This window comes from Mustela nivalis (assembly GCF_964662115.1).
Source record: "Mustela nivalis genome assembly, chromosome: 6".
NCBI lineage: Eukaryota > Metazoa > Chordata > Mammalia > Carnivora > Mustelidae > Mustela > Mustela nivalis.
In genome coordinates this window covers 121,415,338-121,438,064 of record NC_139025.1, presented here as the reverse complement: position 1 = coordinate 121,438,064, position 22,727 = coordinate 121,415,338, and the positions used below count along the sequence as shown (strand labels likewise).

The 22,727-nt window shown below is 40.7% G+C and overlaps 1 protein-coding gene across 5 annotated transcripts in view; it reads left to right on the top strand.

The window, feature by feature from the left end:
- Window positions 1-22,727, top strand: part of GABRA5 (gamma-aminobutyric acid type A receptor subunit alpha5) — an 84,122-nt gene that overhangs the window by 3,919 nt on the left and 57,476 nt on the right. For all 5 annotated transcript variants that reach the window (XM_082736020.1, XM_082736021.1, XM_082736019.1 and 2 more), the window contains 3 exons: window positions 10,168-10,289; window positions 12,141-12,208; window positions 12,320-12,540. In XM_082736020.1, the coding sequence (XP_082592146.1) occupies window positions 10,168-10,289; window positions 12,141-12,208; window positions 12,320-12,540 (411 nt within the window). The remainder of the gene's footprint in view (window positions 1-10,167; window positions 10,290-12,140; window positions 12,209-12,319; window positions 12,541-22,727) is intronic.

The window sequence follows — 22,727 nt, the reverse complement described above, 5'->3', positions numbered from 1 at the left end:
TTTTATGCTCAACAGTCCATCCTGAAACAATACCTACCAACTGCAGAAAGTCTGTGAAACACAGAATATCACATAAAAAAAGAAAATGTCCTTAACTCCACCATACAGAAACAATCATCTTTTATATTTTGGTGTCTTCTTTCATTTGCCTCTATGCATATTTTTATACAGTTGGGATGATATTGCACCTTCAGTTTTGTACTGTGCTTTTTTCATGCTTTTTTTGTTATTACAGTTTCTTTAAAATATATGATTTAAAAATGGATGAATATTATTACACTGCATGAATGCTTCATCATCTGCTACTTCTCTAATTCGGGGTGTTTACATTCTTTCTGATTATGCTGTATAAATTTTCCTATAGTGAACACATTTGACTTTAACTGTTTTAAATATTTTCTATTAGAAGATATTTTTATAAGTTGATTTTTATATCAGGTTCCCTCAGTGCTTTTAACTTGTGACCCTGTGTGTCCAGTTGCATTCAGTGAAGTGGGGTCACCAGGAAAGTGAAAGGGTGGGTTTCAAAAACCCTGGCCAGCCACAAAAGCCATTTTAACATCTGGGAGCATAAGTTTCTATTGATTTTCCTTCTTATACAGGAGCCTTCTTATACAAGGCTCCTCTCACTTGCTTGTACTTTTAATGTACTTAGGAATTAACTTTGTTAAATTGCAAAGAAAGTTTCATAGCACTCATTTGGCTTAAAATCTTGACAAAATAACAGCTATGCAATATGGAACACCTATTGTTATGTTATCTGCTTTAGGTAAATCCTAGGAGGAACCTTATGAGCTAAACACTTATTAGCGCAGTCTTACAGTCTGGGAAGGTAAGAGAGAGGGAGAGCTAACCCAGACAGGAAGCCAAGATTTCTTACTTAGCACTCTTCCGTGATTCAGCCCTGGTGGTCCTTGGCTACACGGAGCTTGCTGGGCTGGTCTGAGTCAGACCAATCTATAGAGGGGGGGAATGCAATTCTGAAAGGCATTCTCTGCATTGGGGTAGAGAGAGTTCTCTGTTCTGAGATTAGGGGGAGAAGAAGAGTGATGGAAGCTCTGTCTTTTCCCCCTAAAGAACGCATTTGTTTGATTAGGTTTCAGAGAAAGATGAAAGGGGCAGCATGAAGGCCCTAAATTTGAACATTTCGGGACAAGAGAAATACTGACTTCTGCAGATGTATAAAAGAAACGAGATAACTGGTGGAGAGCAAAGAGGGTAACAGAAGACCAGTCAGGGAACAAAAGGAAAAAAGGCAAATGTGAGCTTTTGTGCATATACTTAGCGTTTGTGACAAGTATGTGGATTTGGGCAATCAGAAAATTTATAAATGTGATAAGTAAAACATATTTGGTGATTATGTAAGATAATTAATGTGAAACTGCTTTGAAAATATACGAGTATTCTTTCTTTTGCTTCTCCTGATTTGATCAGAGTCACCAGCAGCTCATTTTCAATAGCCTTTATAATTCTTTTATTAGTTTTAAGTTATATAACAGAGAATGAGTCAAACATATAATGGGACAGAGGCCTTATTTGACTGTCAGTCTTATGCTATGTCACATTCAGAGACATGGTATTATTTGAAGCATTGTAATTATTTTAACAAGACCAGTAATCAGAAGAACGCAGTATCGAAAAACTAGCACAGAAACGATATTTGACTCAATGTAATGTCCAAATACATAATATTAAATTTAAACTGGAATTAATTTATTATCATTTGAAAAATCACAGTTTATCAGACTTGACAGACCAGTGATAATTATAAGATAAATTTGAGGATTATCAACTTAATAATAAAGGTAAAATTTATTTTCATTCATTTATTTGTATTAAATATATTTTAGGGGTTTATCTATTGGAAAACAAAAACTGCATTAGCATTTTATTACATGGGAACTACAATTTAAATATACTTTAGAAACCAACTTTTATCATGTGCAATTAAAAGGAGATTCTTGTAGGAGTAACTTATGAACATGAACAAAGTTATTCTTTATTTGTCTACCTAAGTATGCTAACCTGGACCTTTGGTTTCATGAAGAGAGCTTTCTCATACACGTTCTCAAGGACGGTTCTTTTCTTTTAACTGGAGCAGAAAGTACATTCTCTCTGAATCATTCAAGTACTCACAATGTCTTTTTAAATGGCATGTTTTCTCTTATAAATCCCCAGATGGCAAGTTCTTTCTGCACTGTAGCTGCAGGTTCATGAGGCACAGGACAAACGGTCATTGTAACAATTATCAAAACACATGGAAGCATCACCTAAGCAGTTGGGACACTTGAAGGAGGTGGGATATCTAAGTGGAGGCCCCAGGGATAGCCAGAGATCAGAAGGGTAGTTCTTGTGCATAGCAAAAATTTTAGGTGACTAGGACTTTGCTACAGAGTAATAAATACCCAATATATATATATATTTTTTTAAGGTACCAAAAGAAAATACTTTCCAATCACGTGCTTTAGAGAGGAAACTTTTAGCATGTTCATCATGCCAACAGGCAGTGAGCTAAGTAAAGCTTAGAAGGACAGTCGGCCAGCACCGACCCAGCCGACCCGGTCTGGCGATCAGCTCCAAGATGAGTCACTGGCTGGGTTCAAGGGGAGAAGGAGATTGTGGGCTTTTGGATTTTTACAAAGGTGCAATTGCATAACATGCATATTTTAACTGGTGTGAAATTTTAGAGGAAAATATTAGAATCAAAAGTAAAAAGAAATCTTAGAACTCTGTTGGTAGCAACAGTAATTAACAGTGTTTATATGGGTATATCTCCTTCATTTCTGGAAGGCCATTTCAAAAAATGTGCTATTTAATTTCCTACTACAAAAAATTTTTTTTAAAAACTCCTTTTGTAGATGAAAAGAGTTCAGGCTGACGAGCATAGGGAAATGTGTCTGAATTTCATGGGAAAGTGGCAGAATCAGGATCCATATCAGAGATCAGGACCTGGACCAGTCCTCTCCATTGTGGGACCTTCTCCAAAATGTCCTGATATGTTGATTGCAGTCTAAAGGGAAAGAACGGGGGTGGAAATCTATACATTGGAAACAAAAGAATATTCTAATCTAGAACTCAAATAACACTGTTCTAAAGATAGTGTGTCTACCACTGCTCAAGTAAAATCAAACACAAAATATCTCCTATGAAATAAAATATTATAGATAAGTGATCATATGAGGGAAAGAAAGATATACCAGGAAACAGGCTTCAGTGGTTCGTTGAATACTCTGTTTTATTTGTATTTATTTAACAATTCATTTCAAGATCAAAAAGCAAACCTAAAAATATATTAAATCCAGAACCAGATCATTTTCAACTTTAACAAACAAAAAAAATTGGGCCATTACTCTACAATCGAATTGGCTCCTGTTTTAGGACCCCTGTCAAGTATATAATAGTGTTAGGTATCACTTTGACAGAGAGCAGTCAGGTACTTCTGATCTCTGTTGCTGCACACTTGCTGTGTGGCTGCGGAGGAATTTCTAAACCTGCCTGCAACTCAGTTTCCTAATCTCAAAGTGGAGTTATTAATGGATCCCACGTCACAGGGCTGATATGGAGAATACGTTGCCGAATGTATGCTAAATGCTGAAACAAGGCCAGGTGGGGGGGGGGGGTGCTGAGTATAGGCTAGCTATCTTTTTAGATGTTGGGACCAGGAGGCACCCAAGGTTTACTAAGACCTACAGGGTAAGCATGGTGCAGGGCCTAGGGCCAAAGCATGGCAAAGTCAGTAACCTTAATCATGTCTGCAGAGTCTCTCTTGCCATGTAAAGTAGCACATCCACAGTCACAGTCTGGGATTAGGGTATGAGCATCACAGAGAACAATGCCTTACTGCTGCATCAATGTGCCAGGCACTGTTCTAGGTGCTAAGATCCTGCAGTGGGCAGAGATTGCCTGCCTTCAGGGTACATTCTCCTGTGCAGTGAACAAATACATTCAGTTGGGACACAATTGCCATGAAGAAACAGAGTAAGAGACAGTGAATGTGCTAGAGACAGATGACTTAGGAAACATCTAAAGGCAGTGAGGGCATGCGCAGGGCTGTGTAGAGAAGGTTGAAAGGTGAGCAGAGCAGTGAATGCACTGGCATGCTTGGCATGGAAGGGGCAATGAAAGCAGTATAAGGAAGGGGGGTAGGTAGGAGGCTTAATCAGAAAGGCAGTGGGGAGAGGAGAGGGTCAGATCATGAAAACCCTTATAGGACATGCTAGGTAGTACCAAGAAGAGTAGTTGGCTGTTATAGGTCATAGAGGGTCTTCGAGGGGTTTTAAGTAGGAGTGAAGTATGACCCAATTGAGATGTGACAATAATGTGACTTAAAGTTTAAAGGTTGCTCTAGCTGCTGATTGGAGGATAGAATAAAATCTGGGGTGGGGGTGGTTAGTAGAGGAAGGAGCAGAGATGGCATTTGAGAGAATACAGCAGCACAGGGAAGGAATGATTTGTTGATGGGTTGATGAAAGAAAGGAGTCAAGGATGATACCCCTTACCCCCAGGTATTTGACCTAAGAACATGACACGTTCAATTGCCTACTATTGAGCTAGAGAAGACAGCAGGAGAAAAAGTTCTAGCAAAAATCATGAGTGCAGCTATAGATGTGTTAAGCCCTGTTAGATATCCAAGGGTCCAGACAGGCTATTGGACATAAAAGTCCAGAGGTCAGAAAAAGCCTGGGCCTGGAAACATGAATTGCAAGTCTTTCATCTATGGCGGATATTTAAAGCCACTAGACTGGATGAGATCATTTAGGATTGACTGTAAACCAAGTAAAGTTACCTAGACTGTGCCCTGTCTAAATTTAGGAAGGTAAGGGGGTAAGGGCAAGCAAGAGGAGGATGCCAGTGAAGATAGGAAGAACAAAGAGAGCAGCATCCCAAGACCTGGTGGAGAAAATGTTGTGAGAAGGGAGACATGGTCGGATGAGGACTGAGATTTGATTGTTGGATTTGACAGTGTTCAGTAGCCTCCAGATGAGAGGCTTCATTGGAATGCACACAGCAAAAGCCAGACTGGAGTGGGTCCAAGAGAAGGGAGGAGAGGCAGCAGAGGTTTCTAGTGTAGACAACTCTTTTTTTTTTTTTTTTTAATTTATTTGACAGACAGAGATCACAAGTAGGCAGAGAGGCAGGCAGAGACATAGGGGGAAGCAGGCTCCCTGCAGAGCAGAGATCCCGATTCGGAGCTCAATTCCAGGACCCTGGGATCATGACCTGAGCCAAAGGCAGAGGCTTTAACCCACTGAGCCACCCATGTGCCCCTCTAGCGTAGACAACTCTTAAGTGAGTTTTGAGAAGAGGGGCAAAGAATGAAACAATAACTGGAAGGAATATGAGGTGAATGAGAGATGTTTTAAAGACCTGTTACATTGCAGCAGATGTCATTACTGATGGGAATGATTGGGAAGGGAGAGAAAACTATGTGAGATCAACACAGGATGGTTTATGTGCAGCATAATCACATATTTAGGGCATCCAGTGTGATTGGGGAGAGTCTAGGGAAATGTGGGTAGGATTAGATGAAGGGAGTGTGGCTTGCAAGAAGGGAGACCAGTGTTTTACCTTGTAGGCTATAGGATTCTGACCAGGGCTATAGTGATAGGGATAAGAGTTGAGGCTACATGAAAGGTGCAAGGAGGGGTAAGCTAGAGAACTGTGTAGGGAGCTGATAGGAGTGGAGAGTGAAACCGATGGCAGTGGGGACAAGCTAAGAGTTCTGGCATAATTTCATGACCATGACTTTGTGCACATGAGACACATTTCAAGTCCATGGTTCCACCACAAGAGGGGATGCCTCTTATTGGGAAACTTGGAATTGCCTTTCATTGTCTAGCTAGTGTCTACCATGTTTGTTATTTTCTTTTACGTAGTTTTTGAAATGGTTAAAGTAGGTTAAAATTTCAGGAAAACATCACAAAATGGTGCCACTTAGAGGTATTTATTTAATAAGGTGAAAGTGACAAGCAAATAATCTGAAGATCTATTTCTCAGAAGTAATTAAATACTGGAGAAAAAAATGTAGAAATGCAATTTCAGAAGACAGAGAAGCTGCCACTTAAAAGCAATCTAGTTCAGTTCCCAAAGTAAGTTCATTGCCATTATTGATCCCATTTAATGTAAATCAAAAATAGCTATCAACATAAGCGGAGATAACATCACAAAGAAATATGTCACACCTTGCCTTCAGTAGCAACATTTCTGGAACAGTTCTCAACAGGTTTTTCTAAACCCCAGAAATGATGACATAACTGTTGACCTGGTACTCTTTTAAGTGCCAAAATAAGACACCCTCAGGCATCACCTGATGAAATACCTTTAAAGCTGGAATCTGCAGCATATTCTTATTATTATCGTTATTATCATTAGAAATTATAATACTGGTAGATAAATAGATAAAGTTATGTTAGAGTAAAACCTTTCATAGTTCCTCAAAAAGAAACTTACTCTGAGATTGAACTAATGATACAATTCCCCTTTCAGAGTAATGTGTGGATTCTACTGCAGGGTTAACTCTGTGTGATAACTGGCTAATTTGGGGGATAGTTTGCTTGGGATTCCCTTTCCTGTTGTACTCAGACTCTTCCTTATATCCGCCCTCAGAAACCTTGTTGCCTCTGTCACCACTGACATGGCCTGAGTAACTGGCCTCTATGCCTCTGGCCTTGCCTTTGCCAAGTCCATCATCCACAAAGCGCCAAAGGGCCAGAGGGAAATAAAGTGCACCTGTTTAAATGCTTTAAAGCTCCCACTACCTTCAGGACTGACTCTAGGAGTGCAGCATGGCATGTGAAGTCCTTTATGGTTTAATGTATGCTGTCTCTCCACTAGCATGCGTTACTTTACTCACCAAAGATCTTTCTTAACCTCTATAAGCATCATTGTTTTCTTTCCCAAGTCCACTGCTCACAACCCCTTCAACATCCCCTTCTTTGACTTGAGAGCAGGTCAGTTCTCCTTTCTGGTAGCCCTGGACAGAGCTCTGTCTCTTTCCTTTAGATTCCTAGAATGTCTTGTGCATCCTATAGATCCCTACACTTACCATGTTCTGTTGAAATACTCTGTGAATGTGACTGATTCTTTTAGAACACAGCTGTGTCCTGCAGGTTGGGAATACTATCTTTGTCATCTTCATATACCCAGTACTCACCACAGTACAAGATAATTAAGTGGTTGACCTTCCAAAATACATTGTTGAGCTGAGCTGGTGGAATAAACACTGAGCCTAATCATATAGCCTCTTGAAGACATAACGGGGGAGGGAAGCTCTCTGAAGTCATGTAGAATCACTCTGGCTGTTGGCTTAAAGAGCAGCCTTTCCATTTCTAATCTAGATAGGCCTAGAGCCACCAGGGCTGCACACGAGCATCACTTGGGGACCTTAAAAAAAAAATACTGGTTCTTGTTTCTCCTGGATTGATTAAAGCCACATCTCTAGGCCTAGAAATCAGAAAGAAGTTAGTGCAGGAGTCCAGAATCAAATGCCCTGAAGAAGTAGTAAGACAACAAGGAGGGGTGAGAAATTTACACAACTGCCAGGAGTTTACTCTTTCTGAGGATGCTCATATTTCCTTTTCTTAAACACTCTGTTAAATCCATTTGTGGACCAGATTTCTTGAGGTTCTCATTCTGACTTCATCAGAAGTCCCTGAATGGCCCAGAACTTCAAGTTGGATGGAGTTCCATTGCATAGCTTTTAGAGAAGCCCATCCACACCCCTGATATACTTTTTCTTTTCTCTTTTTCTGATTCATAGTGATATTTTTATTTTTTAATTAAAAATTGAGATATAACTGATCATATAATGTGTTGATTTGATACATGTATATATTGCAAAAGGATTACCACTGTAGCCTTCGCTAACACCTCCATCATTTCTCATAATTATCATTTCTTCAGAGGCTCCTGGGTGGCTCAGTTAGTTAAGTGCCTGCCTTCAGCTCAGGTCATGATCTTAGGGCCCTAGGATCAAGCCCTGCCTAGGGCCCCTTCTGGGCAGGGAGCCTGCTTCTACCTCTCCCTCTGCCTGCTGCTCCCCCAGCTTGTGTTCTCTCTGTCTAATGAAAAAATTAAAAAAAAATCCTTTCTTTTTTGTGGCTAGAACATTCAAGAGAATGTTTTGGCAGTTTTGAAGTTTATAATATAGTTAGTGACTGTAATCACAATACTGTGCATTAGATCTCCAGAACTTGCATCTTCTAGTTACAAGTTCGTATTCTTTGACTGGCATCCCCAGAATTCCCCACCCGTAACCCCTGCTAACTGCCATCCTACTATTTCTGCAAGTTTTTTTTTTAGATTGCACAAAGAAGTGATCTGCTTTCTCTGCTACTGTGCATGTTCTCCCCTCCATGCTAAGTTAAAGAGCCAGTGAAGCACCCCTCCCCAACCCAGACAGTTAGACATGGCCTAGAATTAAATAATCAAACTTGTTGATAAGAGTTATGACCACCATAAGAAGTGGACAGTGAGGACAGATTTAGTTTGAGCAGTTTACTCAATTGGGCAAGTACAAAATGTCACTGTTTCTTTCTCTCCCAGACCCAGGGGACAGTAGTAAGGCCTGTTACCACTGGTATTAGGTCTGTGAGGCTGAAGTTTTCATCATTCTCAAGAGTGAAACTATGGTGGATGTAAGAGGAAGGGAATTTGATATTTTCAAACACTAAGTCACAGAGTAAAAAAGAAAAGTCTGTGGGCTGCATATGAACAGGACTGAATTTTAACTTGTTAGAGTTTCAACTGTATGCTTAATGGTGATGTGAAAATTAGATCAAAAGAACTTTATACTCTCTCATTCAAAAGGGAATAGCTTTAAAGCAGTAAAGAATTGATCTGTTTAGATGCAATCAATACAAATGACCGAGTTTCAAGAACTGGGTGGGGCAAGCATACATCGATTCTGCCCTCAACATCCAACTGCTGATGGTTGGTCTTACTCTCATTTCAGAGAATTTATGGCCAAGGAATCGCCATTAGTAGAGCTGGGGCACTGTAAGAGACACTTCAGGGAAATCCCAGGGATCTCGTGTTCTTCTCCCAAGTGCCCAGGGTGCTAACTTCCAGGGACCCACAGCTGGCTTTCAGCAGCATAAGTTCTACCCAAAGCCAAGCTATATGTGTAGGTCGAGGTCTTGGTAATTCCAAACATCTTGCTTTTTTGCAACATTTGAAAGCAGCCATAGAAACCTGCGGTGGAATCCATGTTCCCGAGCTGTACTACCTTCTTCTAGACTTAGGGTGTTCTTTCCCTCCCAAATAATTTCCTCAGTTTGCCCATGTCTGCTTGAGGCAGTTGCTCATTTCCATCTGCTCCAGATCATCCACACAAATGTTTGGAACCTGGATAAATGCACTGAATTGGAAAATCCAGGACTGTTCTAGGTTTTTCTTTGAAGATTTAGCCTACTCTTCTTGGGGTTTTGCTCTAAGTCTGATATGCTGGGTCATTCAGAATACTGTGCTCCCTGAGTCCCTGATCTGAGGTGATGCTGAGTAAACCCTGAGGTGGGTTTTCAGTCCGGTCTTTGTAATTCATGTACCCTGGGTCATGTGCCTTGGCTGGAGCTGAATGTGCCAGCAACAAGCAGTGCCGATGAGTGAGGAAGCCCAGAGACATTTCAAAAACTTGATTGTTTCTGTCACCATATGCTCTAATTCTGGCATTCTGCTCATGGCACAAATGCTCCCAATTAGGGATGCAGTGAAATTTGGGCCCACCAGTCTTTCGAATTGCATCATTTTGAACATCTTTTCCACACTCCACTGCTCATTACAGGTGATTCATTAACAATATGAAAACTCATTTTTTCTGTGTTTAAACCAAACATCTGAACTCTCCTAAGAGTGGATTAGGCACTGCTAGTCTAAGTTTTAAAAATGTCTATAATCCTAATAGAAACTGTGCCTCAGAATCAGGCAGAGATGGTTTTGAGCATCATGTTCTGTTGATGGGTGACCAGCCCAGAACCAGCACACTCTACGGAAAGTCCAGAATTCAGGCTTGTCTGTGAAAAACAATAGCCTAAATTAATAGAGGAGATGTTTTTCAGGTGCCCTCCCTCCAAGGCAAGTTGCCCTATCGTTTTCTGGTTTCTGTATTTTGAGAAGAATTTGTAAAAAATATTTAATGCATGTTTGAATTCTTGCTTCTCTGTTAAAAAGCTTTTCACAGATGCCAACCAGTTCAGTAAAAGATGAGACCAATGACAACATCACAATATTTACCAGGATCTTGGATGGGCTTTTGGATGGCTATGACAATAGACTGCGGCCTGGCCTTGGAGGTGAGTAGGTTCTCCTCTGCTGCAGCCCACTAAACTTGGCCTCAAACTCACATCTGCTGTGATGCAGACCATTCGTTCAAGAGCTTCCTTGCCAGGAGTTTGCACTGATGGTTGTTGCAAAGGCTCCCAGTATTCTTTGCTGTCATTCCCCAGGTACAAAAAGCTGGGGGATGTGGTTTCTCTGCAAACTCCCTTTTCTTCAGATAATCTACCCATTCTGCTTCACTTAGGGAGGAAACAGTTCCTCTGTGTTACTAAAGCCAGAATTACCTTATGCTAAGAAATAATGCATAATCAACTTCCTACTCTCATATTGATGCAAATCCTTTTTGCAAATCCTTTCCACAATCCATTGTTTAATGCAATTGCTCTTTATATCTTCATATATTATGTTTAATTTTTTCACTAGGACCATAATAATTATATTTACTTTAACCCCATGGAAGTTGATAAAAATAAGTGGTGAGCAAAAGATGTTTTCAGGGCACAATTAGAACAGCTTAATTTTGTGCTGAGTCTCATGTGCTGTCTCCAGGCGTATGCAGTGCCCTTGGCTGTAGCTGATTTAGATGTGGTGCATTTGAACTTGCTCCATTAGGTAAGTTAGAGACCCTCTAGCAACTACATTCTTAGAGGAAAAAGTTCTTTTCCATTATTGCATTTTTAACAGGGAGATTCACTTAAAGCATGAATTGCCATTCACTACATTTTGGGCAGGAAAAGTCCACAAAGCCTCCTTGACACCGTCTTACTCCACCGTCTGACTTACGCCCCTGGGCCTCTTATGTCCAGAAGCCCCTGTCTCTTTGACCACATCCACAAGGATCAAACTATGCAGCGATCCAGTGAGTTGCTGCTATACAGTATTTTCTCCTCCACCCAGTATGTGGCACACTTCTGTGGCACAGGATCCTGAGAACACCACAGAGAGCCAAAGGGGCTGACTACTGGGGCTGGCATCTCAGTGGGCATCAAAAGTACACACATCATGCTAACACCTGCACATACATAACTACACACCATGCACATCTATGATTACCATGCAGGGAGATGTCCAGAGAAAAAGGTCCCCCTCGTCACCCCGCCAGCCCCCTAGCTGTGACTCAGCAATGCTACCAATGGCATGGCAGTATTTATAGTGAACTGTAGTATACTGTTAACGGTTCCCATTCATGACCACAGGGCCTGGGTGATGCCCAAGGAGCACACACTTTTCACCCTCAATATTATTAGCTACTTTTATTGCTCTATAAATTTCAATAATTGTAACTGATACAATAGTCTGTCGTGATAGAAATTTCTAAACAATTCAAAATGCAACATAAGGTGAGATGGGTCTTCTCAAGCAGTCCTGTCCCAAGCTACACTGTGGACATGTTCTCATACAGCCTTTTCCAAAACCACCCACTGCTGTAGTCTGGAGCTGACATTCTTTCAGATCTTAATCCCCTCATCAGAACTGCCTAACCCTTTTAAAAGGTGTGGGATAGCGGGTTACACAATGTGAGATTGGGAGTACTGTTCCAGGCTTAAGGAGGAGGAAAACTAAAGGCCACCCCAGGTCCCATAGCCAGGGCCCCTTTCTTCTCTGTTCCTGACTGATCTTCACCGGGCAAGAAGTACAATGAGAGCCAATACTCTTTCCTTACACGATGGGCATTTTATTTTCCTACTGTAGTTTGGAGCAGTTTGGCTTCCTTTGGTGTTTTTTCCAAATTCAACAAACACATTATTAAAGCCCTGTGATTGCCAAGAGTGAGATTGGTTCCTAGGTTAAGGACATAACGACACTGTGACGGGCGGATCCGTGGGAGCTCCGTGCCCAGGCAAGAACCTGTGTCTGTGTTTCAGAACGAATCACTCAAGTGAGGACGGACATCTACGTCACCAGCTTTGGCCCGGTGTCCGACACAGAAATGGTAGGTCCCAGTGCATGGCCCCGCCCAGACCGTTCTAAATAAGCACTGCAAACAACTCCCCAAAGGGCCTTCTCTACTGACAGGTCACCCGGTTGCCTTCCTTTGCGTTAGGAATATACCATAGATGTGTTTTTCCGACAAAGCTGGAAGGATGAAAGGCTTCGGTTCAAAGGGCCCATGCAGCGCCTCCCTCTCAACAATCTTCTTGCCAGCAAAATCTGGACCCCAGACACATTCTTCCACAACGGGAAAAAGTCCATCGCCCACAACATGACTACACCCAACAAGCTGCTGAGGCTGGAGGACGACGGCACGCTGCTCTACACCATGCGGTGAGTACCTGCAGCTGCCGGGAGACGGCGCAGCGCAGCGCGCACACAGGGCCCAGGGCAGCCGCGCGCGCAGTGCGCACACAGGGCCCAGGGCAGCCGCGCGCGCAGTGCGCACACAGGGCCCAGGGCAGCCGCGCGCGCAGTGCGCACACAGGGCCCAGGGCAGCCGCGCGCGCAGTGCGCACAAAGCGGGCACAAAGCGGCAGAGGTGGGGCTGCCAACAGTGCCTGGCCAGGGGTGCAGCGCGGGGTCCTTGCCGCCACCTGTCCTACCCTTGGGGGATCCTACAGCTTAATGGGTACAAATATTGTTTTGTGTGTGTGAGCACCTGCATGTTTGCGATAGTTTTTGCCTTTTCACCTGTCCGTACTGATGTCCATGCAGATTATTTCCCTGAGCTGCAGTAGGCCCGTGTGTTTGCTATCTGTACTTGTTGGCTCCAGATAGAAAGCGTCTTTGGAACAGTGACGTAGATGATGTAAGTTAGGGAAAATTCTCTTCAAGGAGAATTGTTTTTATTGAAGCTGTGCACCCTATAAATTTTTTTAAAAGCCCGTTTCTCACATGTTTTGCAAACATTCCAATGCCGAGGTTAAATTTTAGTATTTCTATTTTAAAATGATCAGTAGTCATTTTTAAATTCTGAATATTCATTGCCTTCGAGTAAATCAATACATCGACTGGCGAGAAAGGCTCCTTTATAGCTTTTCAGGTTCCATGGTGGGCCTAAGTATTTTTCAAAAAAAAAAAAAAATTTTTTTTTAATTAAAAAATTAAAAAAGCACTAAATCTAAGTTAAATTTTTAAAAAGAAACAACATGGGGCGCCTGGGTGGCTCAGTGGGTTAAGCCACTGCCTTCGGCTCAGGTCATGATCTCAGGGTCCTGGGATCGAGTCCCGCATCAGGCTCTCTGCTCCACAGGGAGCCTGCTTCCTCCTCTCTCTCTCTGCCTGCTTCTCTGCCTACTTGTGATCTCTCTCTGTCAAATAAAAAAATAAAATCTTAAAAAAAAAAATAAAAAAATAAAAAGAAACAACATGTATTTATATAAACATTATTGGAATTTCTCTCTCCATCAAACTTATAGTTCTTTACAATAAACGATGTTTGAAAGAAATAATCATAGTGGAAATAACACTGATGCTGCATCTTCTGAGGTTCATGCCCTAACATATGTTCCGAGGAATGTTTTGACATATTGTGCCCCAAACCTATTTGACAATAGATCTCGACTTTTCTTGTAACAGCCCCATAAGGATTCTGATAAATGATCCTATAATACACACCTCAGCATTTTGCACTATTTTTCACTCTTCTTTTCCCTACATTGATCTTGAACATGTTTTGACCATGAATGGAAACATAAATTGTGAACATCAGTGCCATGGGGCAGCCTGTTCTCCATGGAGAGAAGTATGTGGAAAAGCTACGAAATATCTCAAGTGTAGAAAATTAGTCCTTGGACATCATTCTTGTTAAAGAGAGTCAGTCTATGCAGTGAATCCAAGGGCACTTTGTTCAGCCTTGTGAACAGAGACCGGGTGTGGAGAGTCCCAGGTCTTAGAAGATGCTGGGTGGGATGAATGATTGGATGCCATTAATGTGGGGACCCCATGTGAGCCTGCTCCTGATCCTCACAGATTATTGACCTTGATTCACATCTGGTTTCTAACACTGAGCAAGTGTAATTAGGCCCAAGACAGTGGGATGCTTTAATCTTGGTGCATGATTGCTTGGCCAGGGCTAGGTAGGCCCCTTGTTTAGAAGGGGAAGGGATAGCAGAGGTTCCTCTTACTGAGTGTCTATATACCTGGCAACTTCCCAAACAGCCTGGCCACTATGTGATATCATTTGCATTAACCAACAAAGAGAATGAGGCTCTGAGAGATTTGGTAATCAGCCCAAGATCATACAGCTAGTGAGAAAAGCATTGGGAATTTGAATTCAGGTATAACCAATTTTCTTGTTTAATCCACCACACTTGAAAATTGAAGGACACAGCATTACTAGACATATCCTAGCTTTTTTTCTTATTCTTGTCAAATATTATGCCCAAAAGGAAGATGATGAGAACCAGAGCAGCTTGTCAGCAGTAACTTTTCCTTGTTTATGCAGAGGATGTATGCTAATGATTTGCGAAGTTGATAATGAGTTTTCTCTTTCAGTCATATACATTTGGAAAGTGCACGTAGTTTCACTTGAAAGGGTTATGAACTTTATGTGATAGAACTATAGCTATAATTTGATACCATTTTACCTACTGATGTAGCAAAGACAGTGTGATAGGACAAATCACACAGCCGTTGGTGTCCCAGCTGCCCCACCCTGTCAGTGTTAGAGCCTTTCTGTTTAGCATTTGGGTCACTCCTGTCAAGCCTTACAAAAACAATGGTATACTTAGATGTGGTAATTCCCACGTAACATCCATATTAAGGGAATAAGTAAGAATATAGACTAAGCTTTAGGTACAAAGATTTCTATTAATATGTTACTTGTGATACCAATCATTTAAAGGAATCTGAAAAATTCACATTTTCCAACTAAAACTATGTTTTTGCATTTTTTTTTTTTTTTAAAGAGAGAGCATGAATATGCGGGGGCAGGCGGAAGGAAGAGGGAAGAGGAGAGAGAGACTCTTAAGTAGACTCCACACCCAGCAACAGAGCTTGATCTCGTGACCCTGAGATCATGACCTGAGCCAAAACTAAGAGTGAGAGGCTTAACTGACTGACTGAGCCAAATAGGCTCCCCGATTTTTATATTTTTATCCAGACCTTGGACCTAATGAAAAAGATGAAATATGAAAGTGTAGAACAAACTAGGGTTCATGTGATGCTCTGAGACAAATGTCTAATAAAATACTGTTATCAGCTTCTAAAAGTAACTCTGTAAAGATCATGGTACATGGATGGCGTTTATTGGTGTAAAATCCCTGCCATGCCCCAGAGATCATATGAAGTAACATTCAAAGATACACACAGTTCTTAAGATGGAATTCTTTAAATAGGTGATTCCAAAAAAGCCAAGGGAACATTTGTTCCTAAAGGTCTGCCAGAAAGTCTTAGGTGCTTGCCTGGAAGTCATTACCAATTTTGATTCTGAAGAACTTTCAACCACCAATGGGGCATCTGCTTATAGGATATAAAGGTAAAAATCATCAGCTGCTCAGGATAATTCCATGGAGAACAACAAACATTTCTGGTTGGGCCCTCAAGAAGAGGATACATATAGAGTACTGAACAATTTGTTGAGGACAGTCTTTAAACAAACAGAGGGATACATTTTACAGAACTGTCCCCAGAGTTGTGCTTTAAACGTTAGACAAGTGGCCAGGAAACCTCAAAGGGAACCCTAACATGGCAATTTCCTGGGCCTTCCCTTGCAGGACTGGAGAAAGGGGGTACAGAGCCCAGAGCTCGACATCAGTCCATCCAGGGACCAAAGGACTTGTCCTTCTGGTCAGCCTTGCTATTTTTTTTTCCCTTTTATTCCTGGGTAGAACTTGTGGTTGTCATCACATAGCGGGAGGTCCCAATTCCACACCCAGGCAAACCCATGCAGTATAGGATGACCATATCTCTCAGGGAACATGCCAAATCTGATGATCCATTTTCCTTTATGAACGTGTGAACTGGGAGACAATGCCTTCCTCTCATCTCCACATTCCCCCCATCTTCTAATGGTGAAAACTCTTGTGAGACCCACAGTGATGACCACTTTAGGGCATAGTTCCCTGGTCTTTGTGCCTCTGGCAGAAAAGCAAGTCTCTCTTATTTTCTTGTGATGGAAGCCACAATAGGCAAGAAAGAATTTATTAGAAGGCAGGCTCTACTAGGACCACATGATCTTGCCTGTCTCAGAAAACCTGAATACCGTTCTATCCAAGATCACCCTGCAAAAGGCCTGTCATAGAGACATCTGGGCAAATATTTTGCACTTCCTTTGGACCACTGCAAGGGTCATAGAATGCACTGTACATAGTAAAAGTACTGGACAGAGTCATGTACTGCATGCCACTCCACATTGTCACTTTCACACACTACATATTTGCCTGTGCTATTTTTATATGAAAAAGGCATTTTTTTCAACTTTTATAAACACCTTTATTATGTGTGTTTTTAAATACTACTCTGAATGCATTTAAAAATGGCAAACACAGGGCGCCTGGGTGGCTCAGTGGTTAAGCCGCTGCCTTCGGCTCAGGTCATGATCTCAGGGTCCTGGGATCGAGTTCCGCATCGGGCTCTCTGCTCAGCAGGGAGCCTGCTTCCTCCTCTCTCTCTCTGCCTGCCTCTCTGCCTACTTGTGATTTCTCTCTGTCAAATAAATAAATAAAATCTTTAAAAAAAAATAAAATAAAATAAAAATGGCAAACACAAAAATAAAATAAAATAAAATAAATAAATAAAAATGGCAAACACATCTCTTCACTTAAAAAAAAAAAAACACTGTTCTTTTCCTACCAAGCAAATACAGAACTTTTAAATTTAGTTATTACAATTGTTTTTAAATACTTCTTCACATGAATTATGGAAGATCTATCATCTGTTCCCTGAAATAACACTCTTCTAAAAGTTTCCTGCACATACAGATCTCATAAGAATTTTTATTGCATGTGCTTTTGGCACTTTTCTTAATAGAAATGTGTATCTTTATCATTGCTTACACCCCATTTAGATTTTCATCAGTGGAAAGCCTTGCTTTGAATAGAACTATGATGTAGTGAAAAGAGCATGGACTTTAGGGTTAGACTGATTTAAGTTCAAGTCCTGACTCTTTCACTTAGTAGTCATGAGTCCTTGGTCATTTTATCTTTTAGAACCATTTTTGTTGTGTTTCTTTTCTTACTAAGCAGTATAGCTGTAGGGTCTGAGAATTTGTTTGAAAACTGGTAGTAGATACTTTGATTCCTGGAATGGCCACTGGGAGGCAGCATAGTCACATTTTTGCATAGTAATTGGCAGCATCTGTTAAAGTTAGAAGACCAATAATTTGAAGGAAGTTATATGTATATTATACGTGTTTGACTTGTGGATAACATATCTAAAGGAAATTATACATTTATAAGTAGAATTTTTTAACAGTGCACTGATATGTATATGTACCCTTATATATCTGTATTTACACACACATATACACACACCAATGTGTAGATAAAAATGTCTTTTATGATGCCAACAGATATGCTGGCTAAATATTGCAATATTTAAGATAATCTTTATTTTAATGACAAGGACCAAAACGTGAATTAGGAATTTGTAAAACATGGAAAATCACCAAGTATGGAATACAGCTATAACACTCAGACCAAAGGGAATCAGTGTTTAAAGTTTGGTGTGTATCATGTACATGTGTTTTGTGTGTATATCAGTGTATGTCTGCACACGTACTCTCCTATAGCTTTTGAGTGGTCTCACTCTCTGACAAGTTTTTTGTAAATAGTTTTTATAATTTAAAATATATTAAAAACTCTGCCTCACCCCCCCATCATTTCATTCTGAAATGTCATGGTCCATCACGTTCCATCATGTGGATATCCTGTCATTATATAGTGTCTTAACAAAAATTCACGTCCTTTCCATTTTTCAAAAATTCACGTCCTTTCCATTTTTCCTGTCATAAGCAACATTGCCATGCAAACTCATAATTATATATTTGGGATAAATTCCAATAACTGACCAAAAGGTGAGACTTCTGATACCCACTTCCAAATTGTTCTTTAGAAAAACTAGCAATTTCCTTTTCACCAGGAGTGGGAGTGGAAATCCTGTCTATTACTTCCGTCTTCACACTTTAAATGCAAAGACGAAGATGGAGTGTTCCCCTTTTTTGCTACACAAGATGTTATTGGTAGCCACTGTCTAAAAGTTGACTCATCCTGAGATTTCTAGTAACATGGGCTTTCTTCTTTCCCTTTGGGAAACGACTCCCACAGGATAGCATGTGCACTGTCTTGACTAAGAAGAATCTAAATTTGGGGACACGCAACCTAACCTAGACCACACCGCCACTCTGATCTCCATTACACACACATCCACACCCTCCCTCAGTTTCCTTAGCCATCGAAAACCAAGACTTCCCCAGGACTTCTCCCCGACATCTCCTGTTCTCCATCAGTCTATTGCACCCTGACTCACCTGTGGGTCCTCTGTGTTTTGGGGCACCATGAGTAATCTCATTCCCTGCACCTGGCACCTGGGCTGGCCCTCAAGAGGAATGTCCTACATATTTATGCAGGGACAGTGGTAATGGAATGCATGGCACTGCCTTCTCTTAGCCTGGGCCCTCCCACTTCTCAGACCTTAGTTTGAGGGATTGAGACAGGACACCTGCAGAATTTCTTTTTAACAAACATGCTCAGTGCATAGATTTCCACCAGTTTATAAAGACTAGAGTCGATGTTTGGCTAACAATTTGTATTTGTGGGATACAAATGAGGATATTTTAATGCATACTTATTGCATATTTGGTTTGAAAACATGACTGGAATAATCCTGGGTCAGTTCAGTCTGGTCAGTCTGGACTTTTGGACTATTAGGCACACATTTCATGAAGGACACTTCATCTTTTGCAAATGGGCCATCTACAGCACATTTTTGTCTTCTGAGGTCCTGACCCCACAGAGGCTGTAAGATATTCTCTACTAGTAAGAGAGAAGCCAGGCTCCTGGTCAGCTCTTCACTTTCCTGTCCAGGCAGGGACCTTCTTGGAAATGAGCCACCTACAAGCTTGGGGCCATGTCTTCAAAAGGTTTCCAGGAATCTCTAGTGACTGCTCTTTGGAGATGATGGTTGCAAGTTCTGGGTGGAAACCTCCAGGAAGCTGCTGGCTAGGGTCTTTGCTCCAGGGCCCCCCAGCCCCAGGCCCCCAGCCTCACAAAGTTAATGTCTGAAAAGAAAGAACCATTTAAGATGATCTGCTAATTACTTTTCAGAAACGTGTGGCCTTTATTGTATGCTGGGTGCTCCAGAAACGTAATTTCTTAAAACCTTAAGAATTTATTACCATCATTATGCCCATATGAGGGCATATCGTTATGCCCAGATGAGGAATTAGACTATCACTAGAGCCCAAATGCCAAATCCATCCTCCTATATCTATTTTGATATAATATCTTATCTAAGAAGTATACAATAGGAAGCTATGCACGCCTTTTTGCCAACACAGGTGAAAATAATGTCCACCAGGTGGTGCTATGCCAACTTAGGATAGAGAGCATTTCTGACCCTGCTTTACCAGATTCAAGTAAAGCACTGGTTTTACTAAAACACTTTCAGGGCAGGGAAGGGGGCACCTGCTGCATTTCTGGAGTGAGTTGCATGGAAATGAAGTTGGCATATCTGCAACAGATCTGAGGATGCTCAGAGCCAAGAAATCCATCCTTAGCCCCACACTTTCCCCAGTGTATAATCAGCTTGAAACTACCACCAAGCCATTGTGTCACCAGAGTGCTGACTTACATGTTCAAGGGGGTGCTGAAAAGGTCCTTCCCTCCCTTCATCTGGAAAAAGTGAATAACCAGCTCTCCTCTTATCAGCTAGGATTATGGTCAACGAATGCTGAAATTGGTCATCTCATCTCATGCTCACTCTCTCCATGCTTTGAGTTTGAGATGATCTATAAATATTAGACAAGTGTCTTGGGTCATATTAAATTTAGAGGAGTTATTGTCTTGGTAATGTGGCCAATGCAGTGAGGCTTTCTGTATTTGCCCTGAAAATAATGAATTTGTCTGATGTGTATGGAAAGAAAGGAAAAGTGATGCTTATGGAAAAGAAGGAAAAAAGTGGTAGAGTCCTCCACACTTAAAATATTTCCTAGGTAAGTCTGGAATCATGAGTTTTTGTTTTTGTCTTTCCTATAATCTATGTTGTTCAATACAGTAGCCTATACACACATATGGCATGTTAAAGTTAAATCAAATTTGAGGGGCACCTGGGTGGCTCAGTTGCTTAAGCAACTGCCTTCATCTTAGGCCATGATCCCAGGGTCCTGGAATCATGCCCATATGAGGCTTCTTACTCTGCAGGGAGCCTGCATCTCCCTCTTCCTCTCCCTCTTCCAAGCTACTCTGCCTGCTTGTGCTCTCTCTCTTTCTCCCTGTCAAATAAAAAACAAACAAACAAACAAACCATAAACTCTCCCTTAAAAAAACAAATTGAAATTCTGTTCCTTAGTTGTATTAGCCTATGTCAAGAGGCCAGTGGCTAGTTGTGGAGTGGCTTCAGTATTGGACAGAACAGATAGAGGACATTTAGGTTATCACAGAAAGTTCCATTGCAGTCAGCCTGGTTTAAGAGAAGCAAAAACAGTTTTTAGTGGTCATCTTTATCCACTGGCCCTTATTGGCTTATGATGTGCAAAGCACCATAAGCCAATAGGAATGAATAAAAAACAGTGGTCCAAGGATGCTGGGAATCCTCAGACTTCAAAAATATTTTAAAATAGTTTAAGGATAGTTGAAGTATTACCTTTTTTTTCTTTTTGATGAGAACACTGAAGATGTACTCTCTTAGCAACTTTCAAGTATATAATACAGTATTATTAGATTAATAATTATACTATACATTAGATTTCCAGAACATAATCATCTTATAAGTTTATACTTTTGACCAAATCTTCCCCTTCCCCACACCTGTCAGCCCCTGGCAACCATCAACCTATTCTCTATGAGTTCAGATTTTTTAGATATCTTATGCATTTGAGTGGTATCATATAGTGTGTCTTCTCTGACTTGTAACATGTAACATAATGCCCTCAAAGTTCATTTATGATTACTGCAAGTGGCATGATTTCCATTTTTCTTATAGTTGAATAATACTCCATTCTATAAATATACCACATTGTCTTTATCCATTCATCCACAGCAGAGCACCTGGATAGCTGCCAAGTTTCTTGACTATTGTGAATAATGCTGCACTGAATATGGGAATGCTGATGTCTCCTTGAGATCTTAGTGTTATTTCCTTTGGCTATATGCTGAGAAGTGTGGTTATGGGATCATATGGTAGTTCTATTTTTTTTTTTTTTTGAGAAACCTCTACACTGTTTCCATAGTGGCTGTACCAATTTGCATTCCCACTAACAATTCACAAGAGTTCACTTTTCTCTACATCCTTGTCAACAGTTTTTATCTCTTATCTTTCTGATAATAGCCATCCTGACAGGTTTAGTTACTATAGTACACTTCTTAATTTTTGCTTTTGTTGCTGGTGCTGTTTGTTGCCAAAATATCGTTGCCAAGACCAGTGCCAAGGAGCTTTTCCCATGTGTTTTCTTCTAGGAGTTTTATGGTTTCAGGTCTTATGTTTAAGCCTTTAATCCATTTCAAGTTATTTTTTTGTGAGCGATATAAGATGGGTTCCAATTTCATTTGTTTACCTGTAGTTGCCCATTTTTCCCAACACAATTGAAGAGACTATTCTTTTCCCAATGAGCTTGTTTAACTCCTTTGTCAAACGTTAGTTGATTGTATATATGAGAATTTCTTTCTGGGCTCTTGATTCTGTTCCATTGGTCTATGTGTTTATATTTAAGTGAGTATAGCCTAGTGCTTTGATTACAGCAGCTTCACAATATAGTTGAAATCTGGAAGTGTGATCCTCTAGCTCTGTTCTTCTTTCTAAGGACAGCTTTGGCTGTTTAGAGTCTTTGGTGGTTCCATAGGAATTTTAGGATTGTTTTTTCTACTTCTGTGAACAAGTCCATTAGAATTCTGGTAGGGATTACACTGAACATATAGATGGCTTTCAGTAATATGGACATTTTCACATGGTTGATTCTTCTGATCCATGAACACAGGATTTGTGTTTGTTTGTATTTTCTTCATTCAATTTCTTTCACCAAAGTCATGTAGTTTTCATCTTTAATATACTTAGTTAAATTCATTTTTAAGTCTTCTATTGTTATTTCATTTTCAAATGCCTCATTGTTAGTGTAGTGAAACACAACTAATTTCTGCGTGTTGGTGTGGTATTCTGCAATTTTGTTAATTATGACAGTTTCTTGGTTGAGTCTTTAAGATTCTGTCTATATAAGATCCTATAATCTGCAAACAAAGAGGAGTTATACTTATTTATTTCCAATTTGGATACCTTTTATTTCTTTTCTTCACTGATTGCTCTGGCCAGCACTCCAGTACTATGTTAGAGTAGGAGAGGTGAGACTGATCTTAGAGGAAAAACTT